At 45.2% G+C, this 27155-nt stretch overlaps 2 protein-coding genes across 5 annotated transcripts in view; one reads left to right on the top strand and one right to left on the bottom strand.

The window, feature by feature from the left end:
* Positions 1–18762, top strand: part of LOC132873355 (molybdopterin synthase catalytic subunit) — a 32005-nt gene extending 13243 nt beyond the window's left edge. The window contains exons 5-6 of one of the 4 annotated variants that reach the window (XR_009651559.1): positions 17910–17969; positions 18372–18762. The gene's annotated coding sequence lies outside the window, so the exon portion shown is untranslated. Of the gene's footprint in view, positions 1–17802 lie in introns of all 4 variants that reach the window. The other 3 variants (XR_009651558.1, XR_009651557.1, XR_009651556.1) reach the window with 3 other exon arrangements.
* The window catches only part of itga2.2 (integrin, alpha 2 (CD49B, alpha 2 subunit of VLA-2 receptor), tandem duplicate 2), a 100045-nt gene that overhangs the window by 4342 nt on the left and 68548 nt on the right, over positions 1–27155 (bottom strand). The window contains exons 19-27 of the mRNA XM_060908828.1: positions 26404–26542; positions 26155–26247; positions 21648–21724; positions 21470–21553; positions 21207–21309; positions 18799–18909; positions 17578–17688; positions 17189–17302; positions 16429–16518 (exon numbers count right to left, since the gene is read on the bottom strand). Coding sequence (XP_060764811.1) covers positions 16429–16518; positions 17189–17302; positions 17578–17688; positions 18799–18909; positions 21207–21309; positions 21470–21553; positions 21648–21724; positions 26155–26247; positions 26404–26542 — 922 coding nt within the window. The remainder of the gene's footprint in view (positions 1–16428; positions 16519–17188; positions 17303–17577; positions 17689–18798; positions 18910–21206; positions 21310–21469; positions 21554–21647; positions 21725–26154; positions 26248–26403; positions 26543–27155) is intronic.

Raw genomic sequence — 27155 nt, 5'->3', positions numbered from 1 at the left:
ACTTGAAGACAGCCATACACAGAAGACAACCCAAGAATATGGAAGTGTTAAGGCAGTTTTGCAGGGAAGAATGGGCTAAAATTCCCCCTGCACGATGTGCAGGTCTGATCTGCAGTTACAGGAAGCGCCTGGTTGAGGTCATTGCTGCCAAAGGAGGGTCAACCAGTTATTAAATCCAAAGGTTCACTTACTTTTTCCACCACTCCTGTGAATGTTGAATGCATTTGTATAATAAAGTCATGAAAAAGTAGAATTTTTTTTGCGTTATTGGCTTAAGCTCATTGTGTATATCGGTACCTGTGACTTGGATGAAGATCAGATCACTTTTTATTACCAATTCATGTAGAAAACCAGATAATTCCAAAGGGTTCACATACTTTTTACTTTGACTGTACCTCCGTTCCACAAACGTGAACCAGGTGCTCGATCTGGACTGGTGCTAGTGCCGGTTCAGAAATGGTTCAACTTGTGGACGTTTTAAGGAATGATTAGTGGTTAGCGCTGTCGCCTCACAGCAAGAAGGTCCGGGTTCGAGCCCCGTGGCCGGTGAGGGCCTTTCTGTGTGGAGTTTGCATGTTCTCCCCGTGTCCGCATGGGTTTCCTCCGGGTGCTCCGGTTTCCCCCACAGTCCAAAGACATGCAGGTTAGGTTAACTGGTGACTCTAAATTGAGCGTAGGTGTGAATGTGAGTGTGAATGGTTGTCTGTGTCTATGTGTCAGCCCTGTGATGACCTGGCGACTTGTCCAGGGTGTACCCCGCCTTTCGCCCGTAGTCAGCTGGGATAGGCTCCAGCTCGCCTGCGACCCTGTAGAACAGGATAAAGCGGCTACAGATAATGAGATGAGATTGCTTACTGCGTAGTTACCTTTATCTCCCCTCCCCCTCTCTCCCCCTCCTCGGGGTAGACCCAGAACACGCTGGAGAGATTATACACCTCATCTGGCCTGGGAGCACCTTGGGATCCCCCAGGAGGAACTGGAAAGTGTTGTTGGGGAGAGGGACGCCTGGAAAACCCTGCTGCCACCACGACCTGACTTCGGATAAGCGGAAGAAGAAAATCGAAATACTTTCTTTCTGGATTAGCATCAGAGAAGATAAAGGATTTTCCTCGGCCGCCTCACAAATCTAATACATATATTCATGTATTAAATGAATAACCGTTAGGCCATGAAGAAGCTATGGCCTAATGGTTAGAGAAGCATTTTTGGGACCAAAAGGTTGCCGGTTCAATTCCCTGAACCAGCAAGAATGGCTGAAGTACCCTTGAGCAAGGCACCTGTTGGTAACTCGCCAGCGCCCCCTATAACGATCCCACAATTTCCTTGCGCGCTCCACCCGGATGTGACGTGAAGTGGAACTGCTTTAACTGTATCGAGAGCGCCTCGATTCGCTCTCTCATGTTCTGACTACTGGAGTGGTCGGACGGACTGTAGGCACGCAAGCTACAGTGTTGAGACTAACCGCTATTGTCTGAGAACAGCCTGTTCAAATTAGTTTCGGCCGAACTTTTGAACGACCCGCTAAGTTTCAGCGATATAGTGGTTTCGATTCTAAACCTTTGCAAAGTTTAACTACAGTTAAGTAGTTTTCCACGCTAAGAGGCATTTGCGGACAGCTTCGCTCCTCTCAGCCTTTTTCTCGTCGACGCATCACCGGAGGTTTCTCCTGAAGCACCGTGGGCCAGCTAGGCCTTCATCTCCCTGCTTCGTTAGCCGCGGTTGGACGCAACGCGCCGCTAACCTCCTCTCCTCGGACTGCGACCCTCAGCGCGGACATCGGAGAAAGAACTTCCATCGCATTGAGTAGGCACTTGGGCAAATTTTTAATTTGTAGCTTATTCAGATGGTTGTTAGGGTCATGTTTAAGCTTTGAGCTATTTAGCATACCCGCTCAGACACGGAAGGTGTTTGTTTGTTTTTATTGTTTGTTTGTTTGTTTTTATTGTTTGTTTTGGTTCTGTTTTTTTTTCTTTGAACTTGTTAGACAGGGTATCTTGCATGATATCTTTCCTTAACTCCATTGCTAGCTTCCCTATCTGATTAGCAGCGCAGCGACAAGTTTGTTATTTTAAGCTCCGAGGCTAGACCGCTACAAGGCCTAGTTCTCTCCATCCAACACATATACACACTCTCTCACACTCTTTCTCTCTCTCTCTCTCTCGCGTTGAGTTCTTTGCCTAGATAGTCTGTTGGAAATTGTTGTTAAGTGCAGTGTTTGGATCCAGCTGTAGCGTGGTCAGATTCTCCTTAGCAACTTATTGCTAGCTGGTAGGCTTGTGTTCTCGACTAGGCCTGCAGGCGCCATTTTTCCGACGCCATTTTGATACCTTCCTCATTGAGTTACCTGTGATACGACACCTAGGCACTGACCGCCATTTTGTTTAAGCATTGCCAGAGTGGCTAGCATTAGCATCTGCCCACAGATACCTACACAAAGCACACATTAGCCACAGAGCTAATCCTTTGTTCTATTTAGCTAACATTCCTTTGTTTTAGCTAACATTCCTTTGTTTTAGCTAACGACAAGCTAGGTCACACACACACACACGCATCGGCTTGCCCTAGCCTCACACACGCACACACAAGGGATTCTTTTCTTTTTCCTTCTATCTCTTTCTCTCTCTCTTTCCCTCAAATTTATAGTCCAGGTGTAATTGTTCCATTGTTTTGTCTTGTTATTACCTTTGCTGACATTGAATGTATTTTGAGTTTATTATTATTATTAGTGAGTAGTAGACAAATAAAAGCTAATAAAATTGAATTGCATTTTACTTGTTCCTGTTGTTTATTCACAAGGTCAACTATTTAGAACTCCTTTTTCCTTCAGAATTTAGCTTTTGTATACAACTGGGTTTCCCATCTAATACAGAGCTACCATTAATCTTGAGTGTAACCATTCACGGTGAGTATTAAGATTAATAATTTAAGATTTTATGAGACTGATCTTTATTTATAAATTGATTAATTTAATTATCAATTATTACATAATTTATAATTTAATTAATCCCAATTCAACCTACATTAAAGTGGTGCCCCGTGTGAGGAATAGTTTAATGACCTTGTGAATTTCTCAACAATAACTTGTAAACTGCTGTATACCCAAAATCAACTGCCAAGGTATAACACAGATGACTTTAATGGTGAATCATTAACAGTGTGTTAATCACAGAACTGAAATTCAGCTGCCAACCACAGTTAGCTGATAAACTGGTTTAATTGATTAGTACATTAGAGTAATATCTAATCCAAGTACTTAATTAATATTATTAATAATAATAATCATTATTGTTAACTAATTATTAATTGAGCTAATTAATACAAGTGAAACATTAGTGAAAACAAAGTAGCTAAGAAACCACATCAATTGTTTAGCAACTTGGATTAAATTAAATTCTAACCTAATCAACCCCTAGTATTAATTTCCTTTAAGTTAATTAATACATTTCGAACAAAATGTCGCGTTCCCCATCAAGGGAGTCAGAAGGGCCCCTCCTCTCTCTCTTCGACGTTGTAGGCGATTTAGGCCAAGTCCCGGAGGATAGGAGAAATTACTTCTGTGATCTGGACCAAAAGGCTCGCTTTGATGAAATACACATAGCCGTTAGGGAACTTAAGGAGCGTACTATGACTCTTCCAGAAGGGCTACCCAAATTGTTCATGATCTACTATAAGGAAATGGAACATGTGTGTATGACCCTCGAACAAGAGAAAAGAACACTAAAACGACAACTGGCCGAAGCTCAAAGGAGAGCAGAAAGCGCGGAGAGTAGCCTCGTGGGCCTGAGAGCCACACAAGATGAACTAAAGCGCGAAATAGAATACCTCAGGGAAGAAGTGACGCAAGCACGTCGCTCAGATGAGGGATCGGCCAAACCCTCCCAAGAACAGAGTTCCGCTCTGGAGGAGGAAGAACCTGAGCTTAGAACGGTAGATCAGACACCGCACTCAAGCTCAACTCGCGTGAAAGTCGCGCGATCGCCACCTCGTGGCGCTGGGAGTTTTTACTTTACTCCCCACTACACCCCCTCGCGCTTCAATATCGCTGCAGCCTCTAGCCCGCAGAAAACGCCGCGCTACGTACCCTCAGACTCCTCTGACGGAGAGGCCGCCTACAAGCCGAAACGCAGACATAGGCGATATGAGAGCAGCTCAAATAGCGAAGACAGCGAGGACCCCTACGGGTCAAAATCAAAACGCCTCGTCGCAGAACGCAAAACTAGGATCCGCCAAATCGACGCCCTTGCGAAAGACATAGAGCGTTTTGAGCCGGAAAATCATAGACACCGAAGCGTTAATGATTATTTCCGGGAAATCGAGCGTAGCCTCCTGGACCTGCCAGAGGCTACGTCGCATGAAAAGGCCAGACTAGTCTGGAAAACTTTAGGTAGTGGCGTACGAGCATTCGTTGAGACCTTACCGCAGTCAGTCCTCGACAACTACAAGAAAATACGTAAGTACTTGAAAGAGGAATACTCGTTGTACGAGGACAAGACTGCTGCGACGATGGGTGCCATTCTGATCAGACAGAAACGAAGCGAACACCCTCGCGAGTACTACCGTCGGCTCCGTGCAGCGTACTTTCAGGGCAGAAGCGAGCCCGGGCTAGAGGAAGATCGCAACTTCAAGTCCCTCTTCCTCCATAACCTTCACCCGTGCATCCGTAACCAAGTAACACTCGCGTGTCGCCAGCGCCCCCATACTATGAGAGAAATGCGTCGCACCGCACAACTAACGTGGGAGACGTTCGTCCGACCCACAGACCGCCACGAGGACGATCCCAGAGTCCTCAGCCTATATGAGCAGGAAGATCAGTCCTTAGGCCTAGAAGGGGGTGAAGCCCCAAACCGCGGGCCCCCTTGGGCGAACCCAAACCCCGGCCACCAGACGTCGAGTCAACCCAAAGGTAACTGGAAAGTTCGACAAGCTGGAGCCAAGGGGGAACAGGGCCCCAACGCCAAAGGGCAAGGTAACCGCAAACCTGGCAGTCACGGCCCTAAATCTCAGAATAGCGGACAGTCAAGGCCCCATCGCAACTCCTCTCGAAGGGAGCGGAGCCCTAAGCTAGCTACCGCTAAACAAGCCAACCAAGAGCCACTTGGGATGGCAGAACTGAGGGCTGAATTAGCACGGATTAAACAAGCCAACCAAGAGCCGCTTGGGATGGCAGAATTGAGGACCGAATTAGCACGAGTTAAACAACTGCTGAGCAATAAGAACAGGAAGGGTAAGCCGAGCAAGGACAGGGACGAACCGTCAGCATGACTAGGCCGGGACCCATCCCCACCACCACCGCGTGTCTACCTCGTGGGGTGGGGAAAGGACCCCTGCCCAATAGGCAGCGATGAGTTGAAACCACCCCCTCCGTTAGTGAAGCCTGACCCGCAGGATGCACCCCTGACGCAGTTTCTTGGAGATTTGGTTAGGAAAGGCAACGCCAAGCGTATCTATACCCCAGTTGTGGTAGAAGGCAACGTTTCCCTCCAAGCTCTCTTAGATACCGGGTCAGAAATCACCCTGATGTGTTCCAAAGTCTTCGCAGAGGTTTCTGATGCGCGGCGCGCGCAAGGTAGACCCATCAGAACCGAACGTTGTGACGTCAACTTGGTTAGCTTCACCCAGAATCAAGCCCCAGTAACAACCATTGCATGGTTAGAACTCACCTTCCAGGGCATGTCCATCACTCACCCCACTTACATCTGCTCTGTTGGGGTAGAACCGTTCCTCATTGGCCAAGACCTACTAGATAGGCTAGCGCCCCTCATTGACTGTCGTCGTGGGCAACTGTGGGCCCAGGTCGCGTCCCCACAGACCCCAGATCCTCGTCGTCACGATCGAGCCTGTTGCGATGAAGTTAGCGTGGAGGCTACTCCACCGATAGCTGAGTCAGGGCAGGTCCCCGAGAACCTCGAGACCACTCCGCTCCACCCTGAGCCGAGTCAAGACGCACCAAACTCAACCGACACTCCTCTCAACCGCAACGCGCTTGATGGCCACCCGTCTTTCCTTTGCTTTCTTGGCGAATCTGCCCCAACCAGGTACTACCCCTGGATATCTGGCAACATTATTGTCAACGGCGTCACGGCACCTGCCGTCAGGTTAGCGCTTTGGTCAGAGAAGTCAGCCATCAGCCAAACGTGGTTCGACATAGTGCGTCAGAGCACTCCTTCCGCTGTCTTTGTGCAGAAGAGCCACCGGCTACTGTCAGCCGAACAACCCCAGAGCCCCATCAAAGCCACAGGCGTCTGCGCCGTGTCGCTCGCCATCGGTCAGAGAGAATTCCTTCATTTCTTGAGTGTCGTCCCCGGACTTCCTGACCCACTGGTCATTGGGGCAGACATCTTGGTCAGACTGGGAGCCCAACTGGACCTAGTCAACCGGGTCATCTGGACCCAAGCCGACGCTGCTAAGCACCCGTTCCAAGCTGACCCGGAACAAATGCGGTCAGGACAAACGATTCCCCAAGCCTGCCATGTCACTAGCGAATTTGACATTGTCATTCCCGCTAGGACTGCTGGTTCCCCTCTTAAGCTGGTCATCATGAAAGACCAACAGTTTCGTAGCCCCCAGGCGTTCTTCCAGCCTCTCAGATTCTTCATGGAGCTCGATTTAGCCGTGTGTGGGACTCCGCTGCTTGAAGTGAGTCATCGTTCCGCTTACCTCCTGGTTCAAAACTCCACGCGGGACGCCATCACGATCCCCGCCCGTCGGCCTTTAGGCCTTCTGATAGACCAGGCATTCCATGACTTTGAACTCACCATTCCAGTCATTGGTGAGCTGCCAACGCCGGACACTCATTCCGATCCAGTGGAACCTCCCTGGATCACTCTTCCTTTCCACATGATCCGCGTCGAACCTCACGACATGCTTCGCGACGAGCGCATAGTCATGACCAGAACTGACACCCCGAAACACATGCTGGTGTACGCTCTTGCCACGCAATCGAGCAACGACACCCCTGCAACTGAGGTCGTTGATTCAGCTCTAGGTGAACCGTACCCAGGCTTTGAACGAGAAGTTCAACAACAGCTGGTGAAAGCTGACAGCCTGACCACGGACGCCCAGAGACGACAGCTCCGTGAACTGTTCTACGACTTCAAGGCGATCTGGGCGCGAGATTCCAATGACTGCGGAGTCACGGACATCCACACCGTCCGAATCCCAACAGATCCGAACGCTCCACCGACGTTCGTGCGGCAATACAAAATCCCGTTAGCCGCATACGACTCAATACAAGAAACACTGGACACTCTGCTGGAAAAGCAGATCATTCGTGAGTGTAACTCGACTTACAACTCCCCCTTGTGGCCGGTGCTGAAACCGAACGGCAAGTGGCGTCTCACCATTGACTATAGGCAGCTGAACAAGCAAGTGCCCTTGTCAAGATGGCCCATGATCCATCTGGATCAAGAACTTGCCAAGGTGAAGGGTGCAAAGTTCTTCTCCACCGCCGACGTGGCGAGTGGATTCTGGACCATGCGCGTGGATCCAGCTGACCAGCACAAGCTGGCCTTTTCCTTTGGGAACCGCCAGCTAACTTTCAACCGATGTCCGTTCGGCTACGCGAACTCCCCCGCTGAATTCAACATCTTCTTGCATAAGGCAATGAGCGATGCCGCAGCTCGTGGCAACTTGATCTATGTCGATGACATCCTCATTAGGTCACAGACTTTTGATGCACACCTCGAAGAGATACGCCATGTTCTGTCCCAGCTGTCCAAAGCAGGAGCGAAGCTCTCTGTCACCAAAGGGCAGTGGTGTCGCACCAAAGTTGAATACGTTGGACTGTGCGTCGGGCCAGATGGCATTGAACCCCAGTCAGGGAGGGTGCGGGCTATCCAAGATATCAAAGCCCCATCCAACGTACCCGAACTCAGGAGCTTCTTAGGGGTCTGCAACTACTCCCGACAGTTCATCGAGGACTACGCGGAGATAGCACGACCGCTCACCGAGCTCCTCCGGAAGGATAAACCCTTCCAGTGGAGTGACCCTCAAGAACTCGCGTTCAAGAGCATGAAGCAGAAGCTCTGCTCCGCTCCCTGCCTCGCGTATCCCGACAAAGACAAACCGTTCTTCTTGGAGGCTAGTTTCTCCACCCACTGCCTGAGCGCTGCACTGTCACAGCAGCATGACAAAGATCGCCGTGTCGTAGCATACGCCAGTCGGCCCCTCAGTGCTGTGGAGTTTAAATTTTCAGACTGCGAAAAAGCCCTGCTGGCCACGGTCTGGGCCGTTGAACACTTTCGCAGTTACATTGGTGGCCAGAAGGCGGTGATAGAGACCAATCATCAACCGGTCTCGTTCTTGAACAGCCAGAGGCTGAGAGAGGGAAGAGTTTCGAACAGTCGCATCGCAGCTTGGATGATGGCACTACAGGGCTACGACGTCGAGGTGAAGTACGCCCAGAACCACAAGATGGCGCTTGGCCGAGGCCTGGCGGAATGCCAGCATTGCGACTGCGAGAATAGTCCGGATCAAACCGAACTAACAACCGTACCTGCTCTCCCCTCCGACCACCACTACTATGACGAGAACGTCTGCAAAGACCTCCCCACCGCTTACATAGATGGATGCTCATTCCATCATGAACGCAAAGTCCAAGCCGGTGTCGGTATCGTATGGGCGAACGGCCCTATACAAGGGAAATACCAACACCGACTCGGGGCTAAGACTAGCCAATATGCGGAGGTAGCAGCCGTGCTCATCGTCCTGCAACAAGCTGCCCGTGAGAACATCAAGCGGTTAGTCCTCTGCTCTGATTCAAATTATGCCAGGCATAGCTTCGTCTCACACTTTCCCTCGTGGAAGGTGCAGGACATGAAAAATGCAAGGGGCAAGGAAGTGAAACACTCCGAACTCTTCCTAGCATGCGATCGACTCGTAACCGAACAGGGAATGTGCGTCTATTGGAAGAAGGTGAAGGGACATTCTCAAGTCCCAGGACCTGACAAAGTCGGTAACGATGAGGCAGATGGCCTCGCCAAAGCGGGAGCCGTAGACGGCCCCCTTTGGGAATTTCAGCCGCCATGGCTTCCCGAGACGCCACGCCATGACGTAACCGCGATTACTCGCCGACAGGCTAGAGCAGGTCAAACTGACGCAGTACCCCAAGCAGGAACCGTGCAACTCGGCCGACTGCCCCAGGACGCCGACCTGGTGTCTATGCAGGAAAGGGATCCCGTGATCCACCAAATCCGTAAGTTCCTTGCGGACCCCGTGGCGTCCCCAATTTCCCCACAAGAGTTGCAACAGTCCCGAGACTTAAACCACCTCCACAATCTCAAAAACGGCTTAAAACTCGAGAAAGGACTCCTGGTGTACACACCACGCAACCAGGGACCTCCCCGGTGGGTCGTGCCCACAGATCATAGGGGGGTCATGTTGCAGTACGCTCACGACAGCCCGTGCGGGGGCCATAGGAACGCTCAGGCGACCTACCAGACACTCCAACAGATTGTCTATTGGCCCTTCATGATTCAGGACGTTACCGAGTATGTTAAAGGGTGCTTGATTTGCTGCCAATTCCGACCAGCCCAACCGTTGAACCGCGCCCCACTGCAAAGCAAAGGCATCTCATTCCCCTGGTCTAATCTCCAGATAGACTGGGTCGGACCGGTGCCGAAATCAGCTCGAGGTAATAAGTACCTCCTGACCGTCACTTGCGCGTTCACGAAGTGGGTGGAATGCTTGCCCGCCCCAAACGAAACCGCAGAGACCACCGCTCTCCTTCTTATGAACCATGTGTTCAGCCGTTGGGGCTTGCCCCTATCCATTGATTCCGACCGAGGTACTCATTTCACCGCAGAGGTCATGAGAGTGTTGTGGGAGATGCTCGGAGTCGAGGCAAAATTCCACATCGCGTATCATCCTCAGTCTTCCGGTCAGGTCGAACGCGCCAACCAAACCATCGTGAGCATGCTTCGCAAGTATGTGAGTCACCATGGCAAAGATTGGGACATCAAACTCCCTCTGGTGCTGATGGCCATTCGGTCCACTCCTCACCGCACCACCGGAGTCACCCCGTTCGAAATGATGACTGGCCGTGAAATGGTTCTTCCCTTACACCTCCTCTACCGACCAGAGGACCTAAGCGTTGCCACTGCGTACACCGCACACCAGTACGTCACCGACTTGCAACGCCACTTGCAGGCCACGTTTGCGTGGGCCCAGGAACACCTCGAAAAGAGTGCGAAAGGACAGAAAGCTTACTACGACAGAAAGGCAACACACCGTGAGTACGAAGTAGGCGACAGAGTCCTATACTTCAATTTCACCAAACCGGTAGGAGTAGCCAGAAAATTCTTACCCCGTTGGTCCGGCCCTTTCGAAATCGTCGGTAAACTGTCCCCCGTCGCCTACCGCATCAAAACTTCGAAGCCCAGCCAGGCGCCTTCGTATAGATGGGTCCATAGCAACCAAATAAAGCTTTTTGAGCAGTCCACACTCCATGGGGGGGTGGACAAACAATAAGTTATAGCCTGCCCAACTTAGTTGCATGCCTCTCAATCCATAAGCGTGCATCTATAAGTAACCACCCTCGTTACCACTCAAATCGGAATAACAAACTCCTGTATGTTGCAGAATGGCCCCTCTCTGGATCCTCGGCATCTTCCTAGTCCTGCAGACCACATTGGCCGGTAACATAGTGGAACCAGGTCCGCCGAGTGGCATTGTTCTCCAAGATGCCCCAGGACTGCTCCTCACCAATTGCCGCGTCCATACCCAGCGCGTGTACACCCGCCTCGATCCTTGGGACGTGTACCGTAAGCATTTTAGATCGCCCACACAAACAAACCTCGAAACCGGGCCTGACTCCGAGATTGGGTCCAACATCGAACACGCCAAGCGTACCACAGTTCACATGCTCGAACAGTTACAGAAGTTCATAGTCACTGAGGAGGAACTCAGCGGCAAAACACGCCCTAAACGGTTCCTCGGAGGACTACTTACTGCTGCATCCGCCATTGGCTCTCTGTTCTCAATGGGCCTCTCTGCCGTTAACACCGTTAGCCTAACCGCGGTCAAACGAGAAATGAACATTCTTAAGGAAGAAATGCCAGAAATCCAGGGTAGACTACTAACTCAACAGGAGGAGCTGCAGGGCCTAGGCAAAACCCTGCAGGGAACCATACTAACCGTTAACATGCATTCTACATTAATCAAGAACACAGTACATGCCGTAGACAGGCTAGCGACAATCATGAGAAGCGAAGTCAAGTACGTCCGAGTAATCCGAGACCTAATGCAGGACCTGATGAGAGAAGTAAGTAGCTCTCTCAGCACCCTGAGTGGAGGTAAAATCCCACCATATTTGATACCCCTCAGCATGGTTGACAGCATACTCCAATCTACTACCACGACTAACGTTTACTCATCACAGATTCATCTGGCTTATAGTCTTGGCAGTGCTATCCCCATTTTTGTGAACCCTCAAAACCTAGAAATAGGCTTCATCCTCAATCTCCCCGTTATTGAACGGCAAAACATATACAGAATCAAATCTGTCCTTAATGTAGGTTTCTGGAACAACGACGTACACGTACGTTTGCAGACACCTCCCACCATAGCCTATCACGATGACAACCCCTCTATCTACCTCGTCCCTAACTTAGACATGTGCATCTCTACCAAAGATATCCACTGGGTCTGCCCCAGCAATCCCTTTATCCGAGACACCACAGACCGTCTCTGTGGATTGACAAAAGTCCCCGAGCAGAAGTGTGCAGGCAAATTGTCTATTAAAGATGAAGGAATAGGAACTAGAGTAGAAAGAGCTGGTAATCGGTGGCTAATCAACACTCCCCAAACTGAGATTCTGGTATCATATGATCAACATAACACTGCCACTAGAATGAAGATCCCTAACGAAACCTCTCTCCTAAGTGTCCCACTAGGAGCCACTGTTCACGTGGGTGACATCACCCTCCATCACCTTAGCGCTGACCAGTATGAGACCGAGATAGAAATGCCCGATGCCTTCCCAGGTCACGAACTTGAGATAAACTCCACCCTCCAAGCACAACTACTGCTGGAAGGGACCAAAACCGTGCAATTCGATCTTAAGCCCACTGGCATCGCTACCACTTTCTTGAATAACCGCGCAAACCCTTCGTCCGATCAAGGATCTTTAATAAGCCGAATTGCGCTGGGATTTCTAGCTGGCGGTTGGGTTATCACAGTCTTCATAGCCATCACTCTACATAGGTACATACTGACACTACACCGCAAACTGGACAAAACGATCTACGCACCTGAGAAATTAGATCGTGGCATTGTCCGATTCTCCATCAGGCCTAAGGCCTCCACTAACTTTCTTGAAGAGTAGGCTTGCTAACATGCTAACTAACCCCTCTTTTCCATTTTCTTTTATGGAGTTTTGATTTTTTTTTGTTTGCTGTGTGAAATGTTGTATGTAGAAGGTAGTTAAGTAGCCATAGTGTAATTGTTTTCATGTCCAAGTTCCTATGCTTTCATGCCCAAGTGCCTATGCATCTTATGGACTGTATGAAATGAATTGAACTGTTGAACTGTGTCTGAAAGACTTTTCACAGAAAGGACCCTTGGAACTACCTCTTTGTGGAACTACCTCTTTGTGGAACTACCTCTTTGTGGAATACTAGGGACCGTGGGTCGCAGACTAAACACCATGTGCCCATAGGGTATCACTCCTTTCAGCGCCTATGGCCAAGGGGGGAATGTTGGTAACTCGCCAGCGCCCCCTATAACGATCCCACAATTTCCTTGCGCGCTCCACCCGGATGTGACGTGAAGTGGAACTGCTTTAACTGTATCGAGAGCGCCTCGATTCGCTCTCTCATGTTCTGACTACTGGAGTGGTCGGACGGACTGTAGGCACGCAAGCTACAGTGTTGAGACTAACCGCTATTGTCTGAGAACAGCCTGTTCAAATTAGTTTCGGCCGAACTTTTGAACGACCCGCTAAGTTTCAGCGATATAGTGGTTTCGATTCTAAACCTTTGCAAAGTTTAACTACAGTTAAGTAGTTTTCCACGCTAAGAGGCATTTGCGGACAGCTTCGCTCCTCTCAGCCTTTTTCTCGTCGACGCATCACCGGAGGTTTCTCCTGAAGCACCGTGGGCCAGCTAGGCCTTCATCTCCCTGCTTCGTTAGCCGCGGTTGGACGCAACGCGCCGCTAACCTCCTCTCCTCGGACTGCGACCCTCAGCGCGGACATCGGAGAAAGAACTTCCATCGCATTGAGTAGGCACTTGGGCAAATTTTTAATTTGTAGCTTATTCAGATGGTTGTTAGGGTCATGTTTAAGCTTTGAGCTATTTAGCATACCCGCTCAGACACGGAAGGTGTTTGTTTGTTTTTATTGTTTGTTTGTTTGTTTTTATTGTTTGTTTTGGTTCTGTTTTTTTTTCTTTGAACTTGTTAGACAGGGTATCTTGCATGATATCTTTCCTTAACTCCATTGCTAGCTTCCCTATCTGATTAGCAGCGCAGCGACAAGTTTGTTATTTTAAGCTCCGAGGCTAGACCGCTACAAGGCCTAGTTCTCTCCATCCAACACATATACACACTCTCTCACACTCTTTCTCTCTCTCTCTCTCTCGCGTTGAGTTCTTTGCCTAGATAGTCTGTTGGAAATTGTTGTTAAGTGCAGTGTTTGGATCCAGCTGTAGCGTGGTCAGATTCTCCTTAGCAACTTATTGCTAGCTGGTAGGCTTGTGTTCTCGACTAGGCCTGCAGGCGCCATTTTTCCGACGCCATTTTGATACCTTCCTCATTGAGTTACCTGTGATACGACACCTAGGCACTGACCGCCATTTTGTTTAAGCATTGCCAGAGTGGCTAGCATTAGCATCTGCCCACAGATACCTACACAAAGCACACATTAGCCACAGAGCTAATCCTTTGTTCTATTTAGCTAACATTCCTTTGTTTTAGCTAACATTCCTTTGTTTTAGCTAACGACAAGCTAGGTCACACACACACACACGCATCGGCTTGCCCTAGCCTCACACACGCACACACAAGGGATTCTTTTCTTTTTCCTTCTATCTCTTTCTCTCTCTCTTTCCCTCAAATTTATAGTCCAGGTGTAATTGTTCCATTGTTTTGTCTTGTTATTACCTTTGCTGACATTGAATGTATTTTGAGTTTATTATTATTATTAGTGAGTAGTAGACAAATAAAAGCTAATAAAATTGAATTGCATTTTACTTGTTCCTGTTGTTTATTCACAAGGTCAACTATTTAGAACTCCTTTTTCCTTCAGAATTTAGCTTTTGTATACAACTGGGTTTCCCATCTAATACAGAGCTACCATTAATCTTGAGTGTAACCATTCACGGTGAGTATTAAGATTAATAATTTAAGATTTTATGAGACTGATCTTTATTTATAAATTGATTAATTTAATTATCAATTATTACATAATTTATAATTTAATTAATCCCAATTCAACCTACACACCTAACCCCCAACTGCTCCCCAGGCTGCTCTGGGTATGTTGTACGTTGCTCTGGATAAGCGCGTCTGCTAAATGCCATTAAATGTAATGTATAGCTTTTCCACCAAGGCAGGGCCGGTTTGGAGCTGGTGCTTAATCCCGAACCAGTTCTTCACACTTTGACAGCCAAAGAACTGGATCCGGAAAACTGGTGCGAGAACGGCACTGACTCTCGGCTGATCGAGAACCAAGAATTGCTTACGTCAGGAGCTGAGAGTGGGATCATCATGAACAACAAAATCAGTTAAAACTTTGTGAACGCAGTACTAGTATAGCATCTAGTCTGCCTAATCCAGTCGTCCACCATTATTGTTGGCGCTGGTGTTGTTGGGAAAGCGGATATGTATTCAGATGTATCCAGTGATGTAATAACGTGGCTCTCTTGCCCATGGAATACATCTGAATACATATCCGCTTTCCCAACAACACCAGCGCCAACAATAATGGTGGACGACTGGATTAGGCAGACTAGATGCTATACTAGTACTGCGTTCACAAAGTTTTAACTGATTTTGTTGTTCATGATGATCCCACTCCCAGCTCCTGGCGTAAGCAATTCTTGGTTCTCGATCAGCCGAGAGTCAGTGCCGTTCTCGCACCAGTTTTCCGGATCCAGTTCTTTGGCTGTCAAAATGTGAAGAACTGGTTCGGGATTAAGCACCAGCTCCAAACCGGCCCTGCCTTGGTGGAAAAGCGATACATTACATTTAATGGCATTTAGCAGACGCGCTTATCCAGAGCAACGTACAACATACCCAGAGCAGCCTGGGGAGCAGTTGGGGGTTAGGTGCCTTGCTCAAGGGTACTTCAGCCATTCTTGCTGGTTCAGGGAATTGAACCGGCAACCTTTTGGTCCCAAAAATGCTTCTCTAACCATTAGGCCATGGCTTCTTCATGGCCTAATAGTTATTCATTTAATACACGAATATATGTATTAAATAGATTTGTGAGGCGGCCGAGGAAAATCCTTTATCTTCTCTGATGCTAATCCAGAAGGAAAGTATTTCGATTTTCTTCTTCCTCTTATCCGAAGTCAGGTCGTGGTGGCAGCAGGGTTTTCCAGGCGTCCCTCTCCCCAACAACACTTTCCAGTTCCTCCTGGGGGATCCCAAGGTGCTCCCAGGCCAGATGAGGTGTATAATCTCTCCAGCGTGTTCTGGGTCTACCCCGAGGAGGGGGAGAGAGGGGGAGGGGAGATAAAAGTAACTACGCAGTAAGCAATCTCATCTCATCATCTGTAGCCGCTTTATCCTGTTCTACAGGGTCGCAGGCGAGCTGGAGCCTATCCCAGCTGACTACGGGCGAAAGGCGGGGTACACCCTGGACAAGTCGCCAGGTCATCACAGGGCTGACACATAGACACAGACAACCATTCACACTCACATTCACACCTACGCTCAATTTAGAGCCACCAGTTAACCTAACCTGCATGTCTTTGGACTGTGGGGGAAACCGGAGCACCTGGAGGAAACCCACGCGGACACGGGGAGAACATGCAAACTCCACACAGAAAGGCCCTCGCCGGCCACGGGGCTCGAACCCGGACCTTCTTGCTGTGAGGCGACAGCGCTAACCACTACACCACCGTGCCACCAAGCAGTAAGCAATAAATAAATAAATTAATTTTAAAAAAGGACATTTTCGATATCCTCCTTTCACAAATCACTTGTTTCCATGCAGAAGGGCTGATATTTTCCTGCTCAAACTGTCTGAATGTATGTGTGATGAAAACCACAGCAGTTTAATCACTTTTCTGAATGATCATTAGCATTAAAATCACATGGAAAGTGTTGGAGCTGATGTTTGTTTTTTAGTGTATTTAGTCTCTTTTTTTGTCTTTCAGCTGAATATTTTCAGAAGCGCAGGTTTCACAGCCTCCCCAGTCAATATATTAACTGACATTAGCTATAAACTTGTTTAATGTTTATTAAATCAAATAAAGTCTTCAGTACCGTCACTTGTTTGTGGGTGATAACGAGTAGATCAGGTTGCGGCGTCTCGATCTGAGCTTTCACATCTAATACAACTGACTGGAAATCAGCCTGGAGAGAGAGAGAGAGAGAGAATGAATGAATGAATGAGTAAAACATGGCTTTATAGTGTTTATGCAGTCCTTTCACAACACAAAAATATTATTCTACTATTTCATTTTAAGTCTTGAAAGACTGGGTTGCCAAATTGGTTAATTATCTGTCAAAATGTGACTTGATGAATCTGGAAAAATATTTTTTTGGACTTTTGCTGCGGTATGTAACATCTATATGACCTTCAACAACTGATGTTTCTAAACCTTTTGATTGAAAGACAAACCAAAACATTTTTTTCCAAGGTTTGAAAATGTTTAGTAATTTTGCATCAGTGTTTTATTATAAAATTCTTTTATAGGTTGAAAACTTATATATTTGTCCATTTTAATGTATTATACAAATATTAAATGTTTAATATAAGTTCTGAAATAATTAATAAACCAATCATCGAATTATTTTATTGATTTTTTTAAAAAAATATTACTCATGTTTATTTCGGTATCGTTTATAATCTCTCTTTTGTCTCAGATTTTCAGAGCTCTCTCCCTCCTTCCCTTTAAATAACAGCACATTCAATAAGAACATTGAAAACATCTGGTCTAATCTGGCAACCCAATCTGCTGTAGTTCAGATTCATGAAGACAGGATGTAGGTTAATGGGAGGAAGTGGAGCTGCTCATTGAACCTCAGCGAACGTTCCGTTCCAAATCCTCGCGGTCACGTTGATGATGTAATCCTTTTTCACGCTCAGGTCTTTCAGCACACAATCCAGCTGCTTACACACAGCAGAGTCGCAGTTCTGTGGAGAAATACGGACGAGAGAGATATCATCAACGCTTTAGGGTTAACACGCTTCAAAATTTACACAATTTTAGTTTATAAATAAAAAATGTTTTTACTGAAAGTGGATTAGACATGATTGGAATGATGTGTATTTAATGTCAGAATAGTTTCTTGTGTAATCAAAATGATTTTAGAGACCTACTGCAGTTTCTGTGCATTCTAATAATGTTATAGTGTACAGAAAAGAGATCTCTCACACACACACACACACACACACACACACACACTAACCAGACGACTGGTTCCTCTGAAGCTCTCCTTGGTGAATGTGGCTGTGTATTCTGTCTCTCGGATGTTAAACGGGTCGATCAGTGCAGGGGTGTTGCACTGAACATCGCTCCGCTGTCACACACATCAACAGCTACAGCTTTAGATAATCCGTTTATAAATGTAATGATGTTCATGTAGGAGTCTGATCAGTTTTATACTGTGTAAAATCCATGCTACCATCACCAGGTTCCTCACAAAGACATGGTGGAATTCATCATGTAGCAGATAAATGCAAAAATGCAACGAAGCTGAAGAAATAAAACCATTAAAACTGGGAGCTGTTTCTTCCCCAGTATGAAGACCATGAAGAGGATGAAGTTCAGCACTGAATCAGCTCCATTTCTTCTGGACAGGTAATGTTATTGTTGTAAACTGTTTAATTAATGACCAAAGGAACAAATCAGTGAGAGATTTATGGGAGCGTTTATACTGAACTTTGTCGTCACTGGCTGAGGAAGAAAGTGACCAAGATCACAATAACATGACATCATGAGGGAATAAAACTTCTGTATCATGACTCATTCTGACCAGACAATTCAAAATGATGTTGGTGAAAATGTTTGTAAACTGTTTTGGGTTCTTCTGGCACTGTCCGAGAATAATTATATACTGGCAAAAGGTTTTCCAATCTTTCTCAGACATCATAGGAAGAGTGATTGATCCTAACCCACTGACAGCTATCTTTGGAGTTAAAGAACCTGGTCTCGTACTGTCTAGCTCTCAATATAGCATGATAACATTTATATCTCTTCTAGCACGCAGACTGATTTTACTGAACTGGAAGCAGGCTCGACCCCCGACTCACTCTGCACTTTTGAAAGATGTTATGCAACATCTACGGTTAGAAAAAATTAAATTCTCATTGAGAGGGCGTGAAGATAAATTCCATCAAATCTGGAACCCTTTTATAGATCACGTCAACAGAAGTAAACCAACACTTCCCGCAATTTAGCCTGATGTTAATATGAAGACGGCACTGAACTACTCGATATCCTCTTTTATTTCTGTCGCTTCTCATGGGTAATTTTTTTTCTTGTTTGTTTGTTTGTTTGTGTTTTCTTCGGTGTACCTATGTGTCATTGATGTATATCAGTATGTCAGATATGTCAAATATTGTGTGTATGTTAAACTCTGAAAGCCCCAATAAAAAGAGTGTTAAAAAAACCTGTTTTGGGTTCTCACCGGTGTGCCCTCGACTGAGGTTATATACAGCAGCTGGTTCCCCGATTTAGTGCTGATGGGCAGCAACACATTGAGGTAAATCAGACTGACTGGAAAAACTGTTCCGGACACCTACAGTGGAGAAAAATACATCACATCCTGCACTGGATATCACATTATTTCATTGGCTATCACAGGATATTGCATCAAATCATACATCACAGGATATCACATCCTGCACTGGCCATCACATCATACCATAATACATCACATGACATCACATCACTGGATATCACATATCATCATACCATATCACATGACATCACTGGATACCACATCTAATCACATCATGCCATATCACATCACAAGATATCACACCATGCGGGGATGAAGACCAGTATAACGCCACGTTCCACACATCTCATGATAGAAAAATGGAAAATCGCAACTTTAATCTGAAAATGATAAACGTCAGGTCATAATGTTCTCAGAAAAGAATCAGCGATAAAGTGGTGTGATTATGGCGAGGTCCTGTTACCACACTGAAGTTAAATGTTTTCCTTTATACCACATATTTATATTATTGTTTCTATAGTACAACCCCGATTCCAAAAAAGTTGGAACAAAGTACAAACTGTAAATAGAAACAGAATGCAATGATGTGGAAGTTTCAAAATTCCATATTTTATTCAGAATAGAACATAGATGACATATCAAATGTTTAAACTGAGAAAATTTATCATTTAAAGAGAAAAATTAGGTGATTTTAAATTTCATGACAACAACACATCTCAAAAAAGTTGGGACAAGGCCATGTTTCCCACTGTGAGACATCCCCTTTTCTCTTTACAACAGTCTGTAAACGTCTGGGGACTGAGGAGACAAGTTGCTCAAGTTTAGGGATAGGAATGTTAACCAATTCTTGTCTAATGTAGGATTCTAGTTGCTCAACTGTCTTAGGTCTTTTTTGTCGTATCTTCCGTTTTATGATGCGCCAAATGTTTTCTATGGGTGAAAGATCTGGACTGCAGGCTGGCCAGTTCAGTACCCGGACCCTTCTTCTACGCAGCCATGATGCTGTAATTGATGCAGTATGTGGTTTGGCATTGTCATGTTGTAAAATGCAAGGTCTTCCCTGAAAGAGACGTCGTCTGGATGGGAGCATATGTTGCTCAAGAACCTGGATATACCTTTCAGCATTGATGGTGTCTTTCCAGATGTGTAAGCTGCCCATGCCACACGCACTAATGCAACCCCATACCATCAGAGATGCAGGCTTCTGAACTGAGCGCTGATAACCACTCGGGTCGTCCTTCTCCTCTTTAGTCCGAATGACACGGCGTCCCTGATTTCCATAAAGAACTTCAAATTTTGATTCGTCTGACCACAGAACAGTTTTCCACTTTGCCGCAGTCCATTTTAAATGAGCCTTGGCCCAGAGAAGACGTCTGCGCTTCTGGATCACGTTTAGATACGGCTTCTTCTTTGAACTATAGAGTTTTAGCTGGCAACGGCGGATGGCACGGTGAATTGTGTTCACAGATAATGTTCTCTGGAAATATTCCTGAGCCCATTTTGTGATTTCCAATACAGAAGCATGCCTGTATGTGACGCAGTGCCGTCTAAGGGCCCGAAGATCACGGGCACCCAGTATGGTTTTCCGGCCTTGACCCTTACGCACAGAGATTCTTCCAGATTCTCTGAATCTTTTGATGATATTATGCACTGTAGATGATGATATGTTCAAACTCTTTGCAATTTTACACTGTCGAACTCCTTTCTGATATTGCTCCACTATTTGTCGGCGCAGAATTAGGGGGATTGGTGATCCTCTTCCCATCTTTACTTCCGAGAGCCGCTGCCACTCCAAGATGATCTTTTTATACCCAGTCATGTTAATGACCTATTGCCAATTGACCTAATGAGTTGCAATTTGGTCCTCCAGCTGTTCCTTTTTTGTACCTTTAACTTTTCCAGCCTCTTATTGCCCCTGTCCCAACTTTTTTGAGATGTGTTGCTGTCATGAAATTTCAAATGAGCCAATATTTGGCATGAAATTTCAAAATGTCTCACTTTCGACATATGATTTGTTGTCTATGTTCTATTGTGAATACAATATCAGTTTTTGAGATTTGTAAATTATTGCATTCCGTTTTTATTTACAATTTGTACTTTGTCCCAACTTTTTTGGAATCGGGGTTGTAACTGCTAACTGTAGGGACTTGCCTGTTGGATGTGCTACATGATCTGATCTGTTTACTATAAGGAGATGTTTATGAAATGTTAAGGAAGGAGTCTCCAGTGTCAGAGGTAAAGCTGTAACTTTAAGTCGTCTGACATCTTCAAGAATAAGGAGTTTACACTTTTGGGGCAAACTTCTGCATATTTACTCTTAACCTGATTATGAAAAAAAAAAAAAAGCTACTTACCTTGAGGTTGAACTTGAACTCTGGGCCGATGTCACTGTACGTCTTTATCGGGTTTGTGATTTTATCCTTTTCGTCAAGCAAGTAAACATTTATGTTGGCTTCTCTGTTTAAAAAAAAAAAAAAACTAAGACATGTTTCCAGTTTTCAGGGCTGTACATAATTTTTAATAAACCGTTACGTTCTAGTTGTCTGAAAGTTTAAGAAGTTGAAGGGGTTTGTATTTTGCTGTAGATGTTTATAACTCAGTGTGTTGATGATGAGACCTGCTGAAGATGATGTCGGTCGCGTACTGGACGGGGATCGTCATCGTCTTGCTGTTATCCGCTGGAGTTTCCTCTTTACTGTCACTGCAAACAACAAAACAACATGAACATCATCAGCAGCAGCAATGGAAATCATTTCTGATATTTTATGGTCTGGACAGTATGCTTTATTTCTTACCTCTCGGCTTCAAAAAACACTTTGACTTCCTTTTGTAATTGTGCCAAATTAAAATCAAAACTGATCTCGAATGTTACCTGAAATAAAGTGGCACAATTAGTCGTCATTATTATTATTGCATTCATATACACAAGAATACTTTATCGCGTTAGTATAGCACCTGAAACAACATAACCATAACGATCACATGCACACTAATCCGTCCCAAATATGAACATAACGACCGCAATCATCCCAATTACAACCACAATCATCACATCGACCACAACTACAACCACTCTTTCTGTTTCACGTCGTAGTAATATGTTCATTCACCTAAAAAAAATATTCACAAACACAATCACTATAAAGCTCTTCAGTAAGCATTAAGGATTTTCTAGTTTAGATTTTTCAACTTTTTAAAATTACTTTAATCATTTTGTCAAAAAAAAAAAACTATTTTGACCTTTCAGCATTTTAACTGTTACTTTTTAAATAAATGCTCAATAAATGCTAGCTACATTATTAATATTGGCTCGAGTACAAGTCAACAAATAAAATGAGACCTTATTCTATCCGCACTCACCTGATATGAACAATCATGCGCTCTGATTGGCTACTCTACTACTAGGATATCAGCTCATATACCGTGAGTAGAGAAAAAACAAAATGGTGGCTTTATCAAGTATTTAAAAGAAACAGAAATAGCTAAAAGAATATTTTTTTCTCCTCCAATGTCACCTGTTCTACACTCCAGCCCAGTTGGTGGCGGTAATGCACCTTTAAGTTCGTTTGCCAGCCACCAAAAAACCCGAAAGAAGAACAAGAAGATGGCGGAGCGTGTTGCTGAACCAACTGAGGACGAAATAAAAACTTTACTTGAAAATAAAACCCCAAAAAATACAAAAAAAGCAACAAAATATGGAATAAAAGTATTTGATGGTAAGATTTAAAAAAAAAATTTTCAAGAATTATTATTACAGCATTTTTTCACAAATTGCTCCGGTCACTTTTACATCCTAAGTGGAAATTATTTTGTCTGACATTTTGTATAATTTTTATTTATCGGATTTGCAAAAAAATGCTCTGTTTCTCAAAATCCAGTGACTGTGGACAGAATAAAACAGTTATTCCACTCAATCTCATCGTACATGGATTATATCAAAATATCAGCTCATGTACGACTTGTTTTTGTGGAATAACTTAATTATCTGGACTAAAGCCATTTTGTTTTTACTTCCTGTGTGTTTCAGTGACACAAGTTGACACCAAAAAAAAAAAAAGTCCTGTATGTGTTTGTTTGATCCTGTAGCTCTGGATGCGCTTTGGCTCAAGGGCAGGTAGAGATCAATTCAAATGCCAGTTACCGTACTGTAGGTCTCAGGAGTACAAGTGTTGAAGGTCTGAATGGGATTTTGGGGGAGTCTGGACAATGTCCCTGTCAACTGTGATGTCAGGGTTTACAAAGTGGTGAGATACGTCCTAGTTTCTTATTGCTCTGACGTCGAAGGTGATGCTCCATCTGAAGGTAATTACCCAGAATGGCTTCTTCCTGAAATCCACTGGAATGTGGGAATGTTGAGTGCTTTACATAACTGCCATGTAGCAAAGGAATATAAACAAAGGTTTTGAACTAAATAGGGAATAAAGTGGGAGAGATGATCATTGCGTGCTAAGATGGTTGAGCTAATGATATACCGAGTTCCCAAATCAGCTACTTCAGTCTCGCCCAAACAGTTCATTTCAGTTACACCCGATCTACATTACACAGCCTGCACCTGTCTCCACGAGTGGGGTGGGGTGGGGTGGCTTCAGCAGGTGGAGGCTGGTGGGCTAAGCCTTGGCTATAAATGCTACATATAAATTTACTCTTACAATTAACTAACCAAAGACCTATAAATATTTGCTTTGTTGTGCAACAAACGAATGTGTGGACAAAGGAAACCATTTTAAACCATTCCCAGAAAGCACACAGGGACAGATCGTTGAGAAACGATGAACGCTGAAACTCAACCAGCTCCTCTTCCACTGAGAGTTTCAGGCCCTGTCCACACGGCAACGGATTCAGGTGAATCTGATAAAATTGTTTGTTTATCGTTTCGGCCTGGCGTCCACACAGCACCAGCGTTTTGGATGCCCCAAAACGAAATCTTTTTGAGAACGGGTTCCAGAGTGAAAAAATCTGGCAACGGAGCTGTTGCGAAGTCGTCTGGATGAGTAGAACGGATTTGTTTACGATGACGTCACAACCGCATGTGCTTCATGCCGGGTAGAAGTGTAACGAACTCGATGAGAGTTGTCAACAAATCCTATAACTTGGTTCATGAAACGTGCTTACAAAATATTTTCACTGTGAATATTTATTGTGTAATGGTGCAAAGTGAGAGAGAGAGAGAGAGAGAATAGCCCTTAGGGCAGAGTCAATCCCGCCAGCAAAAATAGGGAAAAAAAAGGAGCGATCTCACCTCTTCAGATGTTTATTCCGGACCATTAAAGAATTCTGGAGGATATCAGAATGTTGGCGTACCAGCTTCCATCTACTCCCATTCATTCCTCTTTCCACGTCTCCATTCAAAAAACGAGCATGTGATTTAAAGGGACTATATCCGTAGGATAGGGAGTGAGAAAGTGTGTGACAGTCACTGTGTGCATGTGCAGTTATGCGCATGCGTCTACTTCTATCGCTCTGGTGTCTCCGATGGGACCGTCTTACAGCGCACGTAGAGGTGTGGCATGTGTATTGCATCGTTTTCAGCAAGCGTTGCCATATGAACCTGATATTTTACTGATCCGTTGCCCATGTGGACGCGATATTTAAAAAAAAAAAAAATCTTGTTGCCGTTGTCGTGTGGATGTAGCCTCAGTGTCAATTCTTTTCAATGCAAGTCACACTGTTGAACCATTTATTGAGCCAAAGATCCAATAAGCACCATCCTCAAGCACTAAGCCCACTATGGTGCAATTGGTAGTACTGTGGTCCTGGGTGCTTGAGGTCCTGGGTTCAAGTCTGTATTTTGCTTCAGCATTAGTTAAAAAGTGAAAAGGTCTATAAAACCAGTTCCTTGCATGAGATCCTGTGGCTCAATTGGATGAGCTTTGCCTCAAGCTTGTGAGGTTGCTGGTTCAAATCCCAGCCGGCTCTCGAGGATATGATGTGGGTCTGGAATGTGCAGGATGATAAGACTGGAGGAGGAGGGGGTAATATCTGGGGCCGCCGCCCCCCCCCCCCCAAGGTGTGAGTGAACAAAAGGGGTTATAGCACATGAAAAGAGAGTTTTGACTTAAGTTTTTTTTTTTTTTAAAACCACCCACTTTTACTCCTTCGTCACAGGGAGGACCTTCAAATACCACAGTCTCTATTGCCACTTCACCTGTTTCTACACATCACACCAAGCATGGGCACATCCTGGAATCGAACCGACAACCTCTGAACTCAAGGGCAAGGTGTTTACCACAACACCATCAACTCTTACACAAACACCCTGGTGGTGTGGGTCCTTTATCTTTTAAAATGACGAACCCAACAATAAAAAAAAAAGGATTTAAAATTGGACAGCTCAGTAAAAAGGATGATGCCCCAATACTAGTGTTGTTGGATTTAGAACATGCGCTGGCCACATTCCTTAGTTTGTTTACTGTGTAAAAATATTCAGCCCTGAAACCCCTAAATTAGTTATTCTAGAAAGAGACATGTTTATTGCGTCAAATTTTTATCTTGCTCACAAACAATTCCACATCATTATCACATTTGCTTCCTGGGAACTGACTGTTTACTAGCTCTATAGAGTAATTACAAAATCCCACTTGACTCAATTGAGTTAATGAGCTTGAATTAATTCCACTTGGGGGGGAAACGGACATTAGATCTTGTTCTGAATCTTTAAAGAGGTGCCCCATGCTGAAATGTGTTGTTTGAGCTGTAAACGAACTGTACTGTGATGAAACATCAAGGCTGGTGTTAATATTGACACAATTAGCATTTTTTTAAATAAAAATCAGCATTTTATGGGTTGAAACTGGCTCAAAACATCATCTACTGGTTAAAATGATCCTTGCAAGGCCAATGCTGATGTAGAGTTGATTGTTTGATACTTCTCTCCGTCCAGAAAGTTTAATTAAAGAATTAAAAAACAGAGATAATGTTAACACACCCTCTAGCCAGAGGTGGGTGGTTCACCTAACCCCAGCCCCGCCCTCAAGTGGCCATTTTCTAATATATACTGATCGAGACTCATCATTCAACTCCTGCCTCATACACTCACGCCCCCCCCCCCCCCCCAGAAGCACGATGACGTCCTATAATCATAAAAACTCGAATTGTACATCTATTTTTCAATATTTTGCAAAAATGAAAAACACTGAGTAATGTTTAGTTTTTCTTTTTGCTTCCTTCAGCCTCTTGTGCTTGGATTCTTGGCCTTTATATAGCTCAGCAGACTTGTAAATAAGAACATGCCTCCTAAATGCCTCATACAGATGTCATTATTATTATTCACACGTGTGTGTTTAGTGAGTCAGGGAGTCTCACCGACTGGTCAGTCCTGAGCACTGGGTATCCCACTTGACATGTGACGGTTTCCGTGTCTTTACTGGAGGTGCATTTGACCTCGACACCATTGGTCTGGAGGGAAAAAAAACCCCGGAATATTTGATCAGCAAAGCATGCTCAGTAAATAAAGTCCAGGAGTAATGATTACAGTATGTGCTGGTGCGAGCGTGAGGTTAGCTCAGATTAATCCTGCACTAAAACACGGATGCTGAAGTGCGTCGGACGTACAGGCTGCGTAACGGAGGAGTAAAACAAGTTGCTGGAGTATTTTGTGATCACTCTGGTGTTGTACGCATTTTCTTTCCTGTTCATCACCGTCACAGACAGCGACAGTCTTCGGTTGTTCTGACTCACCAGCAATGAGGAGCTACAAAGGGACAGAAATGAGGAATTTTATTCACCACAAGTTCCAGATTTAACAGACAAAATGTGACAACATGAAACCCTGCAGCTGGATTTTATTACTCAGGCTTTATTATTTAACACAACTTCACCATTCTCAAGTGCTTACTTGAAATGGAGGTGTCCAAAAAAAAAGTCTGTTTGATATTAGAGTCAACTGCAAAATTATTGGCACCAACAAAAGAAAAGTGATTGTAAAAACGCCCTGCGATGATCTGGCGACTTGTCCAGGGTGTACCCCGCCTCTTGCCCGTAGTCAGCTGGGATAGACTCCAGCTTGCCTGCGACCCTGTAGGACAGGATAAAGCGGCTACAGATAATGGATGGATGGATTGTAAAAACACCTCAAAGATTAACAACACTTAGCCTACAACACTCCAACAAACATGTCTGGAAATATTGCATTAAACATTACACATGAACCACGCCTCAAAACATCACTTTTTATTTACCATGTTTTTGCTGATTTTCATGAAGGGTGCCAATAATTCTGGAGCCGATTATAGTTCAAATACTAACACATGGGTTTAATTGACAACATGCGAGTGTGTACGAGGGGCAGATGTGACTATTGGGAA

The sequence above is a fragment of the Neoarius graeffei genome, chromosome 25, assembly GCF_027579695.1.
Source record: "Neoarius graeffei isolate fNeoGra1 chromosome 25, fNeoGra1.pri, whole genome shotgun sequence".
NCBI classification, from domain to species: Eukaryota; Metazoa; Chordata; class Actinopteri; order Siluriformes; family Ariidae; genus Neoarius; species Neoarius graeffei.
This window is presented reverse-complemented; position numbering and strand designations above follow the sequence as displayed.